The sequence below is a fragment of the Syngnathoides biaculeatus genome, chromosome 16, assembly GCF_019802595.1.
Source record: "Syngnathoides biaculeatus isolate LvHL_M chromosome 16, ASM1980259v1, whole genome shotgun sequence".
NCBI lineage: Eukaryota > Metazoa > Chordata > Actinopteri > Syngnathiformes > Syngnathidae > Syngnathoides > Syngnathoides biaculeatus.
This window is the reverse complement of record NC_084655.1, coordinates 24380926-24386695: the sequence shown is the minus strand read 5'-3', so window position 1 is coordinate 24386695 and position 5770 is coordinate 24380926. Positions and strand designations below refer to the sequence as shown.

The following is a 5770-nucleotide window of genomic DNA, read 5'->3' as shown; positions in this document are numbered from 1 at the left end:
AAAAATGTAAAAGTCCATTTGCAACCATGCAAAGCAAATTTTTCTTTAGACGTGAATAATAAATTGAGCACTCACACATGACTTCAAGGATATTTGTGGCAATTTAATACGGTTGCTGGGTGTCTTAATTCCTTCAAAATTAAGAAAAAAAAAATCTATCCATTTTTTTTAAATTTGACTGAGGTGGGTGGGGGTGACGTCACCCCCCCCCCCCCCGAGTGGGACTGTTTTCATATCCAGATTCAAAACTGTGATATTTCTTGCACTTCAAGCTGTTTTTTTATTTGCACTTCTTAATTTCAAATGTTTTGAATTGTTGTATCTGAATTTTTTTTAATCACGTGAGTCTTGGTTCTGCTAGCTAGCTAGCTAGCGCGAGGGCAAGTTGTGACGTTGATTTCGCTCAACAGCACAGGGCGATATTGCGCGACACGGCAGCTCCCTCGCCTCGCATGGATGAAAATTCCGGAATTCATCTCTCTGAATTCTTGTTATCGGATTGTTGAATTAATCGGTTGTGATTTTTATTCCCAAAAAACGTTATACAAATCAGTAAACTATGGACACGAACGTCGCTATCTGTCCAACGCCGCCGTTGTTCTCGGCCGCCTGGAAAAGTCGCACGATGGTGACGATTTGTAGACGGAGCAAATTGTTCGGAATCTGGAGCAATTTGCACAGCGCCATTTTCCATGCGGTGGGGGGCGGGGGGCCCAAACAGAAGCCGATTTACGCTTCATCTATACATCTCTGCACGCCAGCCATAACTATATTAAAATATTTCCCTCTGGCAAATCCCTGAGAAATAAATCGGCTTTTTTTTCCGAGGGAGGGGGGGGGGGCCGGCTTGCCTGTCACCAAGAGAAATGCGGTTGCCTTGGCAACGGGCCACACTTTCCACATGGAACATTTTGTGCCTGGTTGGGAAAAAGAAGGCTGAAAAAGTGCCGCCGCCATCTGCTTCCAATTGGGGGTGTGTAGACTTTTGTGCTCAAGGGTCACATTGCATTTTGATCATATCAAAGAAATAAAAAAATTAGGAATGCAATCAAAGGAATGAGAAATATGTGTACATGTGAACACATAAATGTATTTCAAAAGGTGGAAAGATTTATATTCAAAATAAATGGAGACTCTAAATTGCCCGTAGGTGTGATTGTGAGTCCGGTTGTTGTCTGTCTCCACGTGCCCTGCGATTGGCCGGCTGGCGGCCGGTTCAGGGTGTGCCCCGCCTCCCGCCCGACGGCAGCTGCGATGGGCTGCGGCGCTGCTGCGACCTTCGTGAGGATAAGCGGCTCAGAAAAGGGATGGCTGATGGTTTGTTTCATGGAGCGTAATTGGTAACAGTAAATTTAGATTCTGCTGCCCTCGTGTGGACAAATCAGTTTTTGCAGCAAATCCGATTTGAGTCATTCCGATCATCACTAATTGTGAAATTTCGCAAGCAGTCATCTCGCTTTTTTTCCACTAATATTGCTTATTTTAAACGTATTTATTCATTTGTTTTTCATACAAATGCTCACAAAAGAAAGCGACAATATTTGCTTTCCAAAAAAACAAAACAAAATAGAACAAAAAGACCACTAGAAATCATATTCGAAGCATTTCTTCCATCAACAGTATTTTTTCCTCATACTATTATTTCCTATTCATTCATTGAATTGATTAATTTATCGATTGATTTCAAATTAAAATCGTAGAATACTCTTTCTCATTCATGAGGAAATTATAAATAAGGAAATTATAAATACATGTGTAAATACACTACAAAAGGAGCCTAAATTAGTATCTGATTAAAATAAGATTTTAAATCCACGTTTAAACTCAACCTTTGAGAAGAAATTTGGTTTTTTTTCTTTGGCTTTGCTGTTTTGTCTAAAAACTACTTAACAACAAAAGTAACTTTTTCCACTTTTTCCTCTAAAATGAATTCTGCCTAAAAAAAAACTAAATAAATAAAAATAAACGAGCTTTGCAATTTTGAGGCAATGTTGTCGAGATGTTTGATCAGACTATTATTTATTGGCTTTACAAATCGATACTGAGCAAAAACAACAACAACATTTTCTTTGTGATAATCACCTCTCTCTCTCTTTCACTTTTATTTTATTTTATTTTTTTTCCTCAGTACCACGTGACGAGCAGAACTAAAGCGCGAGCGCGACGACCGGACGAGTTGAGCGCGTGCCGCATTTTCGTCAAGCTTCCGCTAGGGGGCGCCGTATTGAGGTAGCCGGTGTAATCGCACCCTCCAGCTCCAGCGTGCGCACAAAAAGTCCTGCTTGGGCACGTAAAGTCCAAAGTGGATAGCAAAAGAAAGTTTGGGATATTATCAAGATTTGGGGAGAAATTTCAGGATGAAGCCAAAACACGCCCGAAGCTTTTTGGCACGAGCAAACGCCGGACGTCTCGCAACTCGCACGAATGGCAGAAATCCCAATCGGCGTCCGATCCATAAACGTTTCCAAGGACTTTGGCGTCGCGCCTTTCCGTGACTCTTCCAGTGTCCGTCGGTTGTTGTTTTGGGAAAAGCGACGACCGGCCTCAATCTCGATCGGTCACGCGGCGTTGGCATCGATCTAAACGCGTGCACGGATGGGAATAATAACGACGATCATCACGTCACGTGATCGGAATGACACAAAAAGTCCGCACGTGAACCCGGCTAACGATGTCGGAACGGAAAGCGGGACAGTCGCTCGGATTCAACTTTGACGTTCGATATCAACGGATCCATCCATTCCAAGCCGCTTATCCTCATGCGGGACACAGGCGTGCTGGCTGCAACTGGCAGAGCGCAAAGAAGCGAACGTGCGCTGGCCCGACGGGACATTTAGCGTCTTCGGTCCTCGTTTTGGGGATTTGAGAGGAAACCAGAGAACAGCCACGCGGGCAACGGCGAGCAAACTCCACACAGGCGGGAATTGAACCCGCAGCTTCACAACTGCGAAGGGCGGCCGACTGGTTTTTGTTTCTTTCATTTCGGCGCAATCCATTTTTTATTGGAAGATTCAAGTTTTGTTTTTGTTTTTTTTTTGCTGTGTGTATTCAAGCGCAGTGTTGACATTCAAAATGGAGAACGTTCCAGTGGCTTACAAGAACGGGAAATGTACTTTTTAGGTGTCAAAACGTCTTTTTTTTTTATATTCCGACTACACTGACGTTTTTTAACGTTGGTCATGATGACAAATGAGCACATTTTGAAAAAAGTTCAACGTTCTATTTGAAGTTCATCTTGAAATTTTCACCGACGAGCTTTAACATCCCAAACTTGCTTTGAAGTTGTGTGAAAATCGCCGGTTGAAATTTTGACAACCGGTGAGCAAAAGGCAGTGTCATCTTGGGGGGGTGGGGGGGGGGACAAAGAAAACAAAAATGGGGCGGCTCCTAAATCTCAAGGGGGCGGGGGATGGGGGAACAGTCATCATCTCCTGGCCGGCCGCCCTCCCCCGAAAGGCACCGCAAACGTCGCGTCGGGGCGTCGCAAAAGGCCGCCGGCCGCCTCCTCGTCCTCGTCCTCGTGGGGACGCCCGGCGCTCGCTCCCTCCGCACGGGCCATGGACGCCGGTGTCAGTGGATCTCAATGTGGACCTGATGACCAACAAGCAGAAATAAGATGGCGCTTTTGAAATACGAGTCCACGTCCATTCGAGACTACAATTCGTTCCCATCTCAAATCATGGTTCACCATTGGAATGAAGGCAAACGCCTTTAATTCGTTCCATTACGTGCAGCGGATCGGTGCTGTCCGCCTGACCTCACAAGGTGATCTCTTGCGGCTTCCCTCAAGTTGGAAGTCTATATGGGCGGGCTTCTTGGGGACCCCCTCCCCCCACACCTCCATGCTTGAAGAACAGATGAGATGCGCATGTGCACCACTCAACATTTCCAAACAAAGACGCCACTGCAGATATTCTCAGTGAATGTTTTACCCTTTCAATTTCATTCACTTTGTTTGAAGCACGGTGGATCAGCTGGTAAAGCGTTGGCCTCACGGTTCTGAGGTCCCGGGTCCAAATCCTGGGCCTGCCTGTGTTGGACTTTGCATGTTCTCCCCGGGCTCGCGTAGATTTTCTCCGGTTTCCTCCCACATCCCCAAAAACACGCAACACTAACTGGACACTCTAAATTGCCCCGTCGGTATGATTGTGAGTGCGACTGTTTGTGTCGATGTCCCCTGCGATTAGCTGGCGACCAGTTCCCCGCAACCCTCGTGAGGATAAGCGTCAAACTAAATGAATGGATGGATGAACTTTTTTTCCTTCGGAAACAACGCCAAACTACTAGTGACTTTAGAAACTCGGGTTTTTTTTTTTTTGTCATTAAAAACAAAGATTAGCTAACGGAGGAGGGACATTTCCACGCATCGAAGGGGAAACGCGTGATTTGAGATACGAGGAACGAATTAAGCTCACATCTGGCGGCATCAGCGCGTTCGCCTACCTGGAGTCTGACGTTGAACATCATGGAGGCCACCAGGTAGATGTACGGGAACCTGATTCGCAGTCGCCAGGCCAGATCGAAGAAGATCAACAAAGTCCTGGTCAGGCCTTTGGAAAAGACCCCGTAGGTGCGCCCCGCGGTGCCCGAGAAGCGGAGCACCAAGTGAGACAGCCCCGTCATAGATGCCCGGCCCGGGGTGGGCTCAATCGGTGGGCTCGGCGCCTCGGAAACGACTCTTCATTGTTCCGCCGCCCGACGACAACCGAGTGAGAGCCTTGACGCCGGTTTTGGGGCACTTATTGCGCTGGCAGCTGCGCTCCACCCTGCCGGCTTGTCTTCCGCTGAATTTGTTGTCATTTGGGGTGGGGGGGGGGACACAAAACGCTGCGACACACGGAAGGAAGTCAAACTTCGGTGCGACCCCGAGCTGAGACTGTCAGGCGAAAAGACGCCATTTGCTTTGGAAACGAATTACCCCCGTTGATTGATAACTGATAACAAAACATTAAGAACTCCAAAGACATAAATATTTGTACAGCATGTGGAAAATCACCATACCGTGTTGACCTAAAAATAAAAAATGTTGAAATTTGACGCTATTGCTTCCTCTGACAAAACATTTTACATAAAAAAAAAAAACCCTCCCAAAATAATAAAAATGAAAGTTTTCAGTGAATGTCTTTTTTTCCCCCCTGTTTAACAGTGTAAAAATCTTTTGAAAATCTCTAAAAGCTAAAAAACTAAAAGATTGCACCATAAGGTTGACGTCATATTTGGAAAAAAATATGTTGCTGCAGAATAGCACATGAGCAAAGGGAGAAAGTGTCCATTTTAGGAGCTTTTTCAATTTGTTCAAATGTGACTAAAACCGTAATCACACCAACTGTAATTTAAGTGCAGTACAAAATATCATCCAGTGGACGACATTTCTGGTGAAATAAATTTCGTGATCAAGCGAGATAATGTCGCTATATCAAATGACCTTCATTCCATCGCGTTTCTCTGAAATGCAACGCTACCAGTTTTGCTTGTTTTTGTCCAATCAGGCTCCATCTTCCCAATGAATCAATTTATTGGCTTTCAATGCGCATCAGCAATGGGATCAATCAATGTCAAATCCAACCATTCTTATATGACGTCACAAACTCCGGCCTCCGATTGGCTGATCAGAGCAAAACCTGTTCCAGACATTTTTTTTTCCTGCCTGTAAATCAAAATTCCGGGTTGAGCAATGAATTGGCAAAGTGTGACACGTTAAGTTGTCCGCCTGCCGTTCTCTCCCCACTTTAATACAACCTGACTTAAAGTTACGCTTTCCTGGAAAGTT

The 5770-nt window shown here is 45.3% G+C and overlaps 1 protein-coding gene across 1 annotated transcript; it reads right to left on the bottom strand.

Annotated features, from left to right (window-relative positions):
* Positions 1–936: 936 nt before the first annotated feature.
* On the bottom strand, positions 937–5520 carry LOC133514720 (small integral membrane protein 10-like protein 2A). Its single transcript, XM_061846615.1, has 2 exons — positions 4444–5520; positions 937–3591 (listed from the first exon to the last, which is right to left on the bottom strand). The coding sequence occupies exons 1-2, from the start codon at positions 4621–4623 to the stop codon at positions 3571–3573; spliced, it is 201 nt and encodes a 66-aa protein (XP_061702599.1). The 5' UTR covers positions 4624–5520; the 3' UTR covers positions 937–3570.
* Positions 5521–5770: the final 250 nt, after the last annotated feature.

Bases quoted from the DNA above. Each gene is read 5' to 3' on its own strand.
- LOC133514720 (XM_061846615.1), bottom strand. From the start codon at position 4,623: ATGACGGGGCTGTCTCACTTGGTGCTCCGCTTCTCGGGCACCGCGGGG. The intron at 3,592-4,443 runs GTAGGCGAACGC...GTTGGTCATCAG, and splicing joins TGTTCAACGTCAGACTCCAG to GTCCACATTGAGATCCACTG.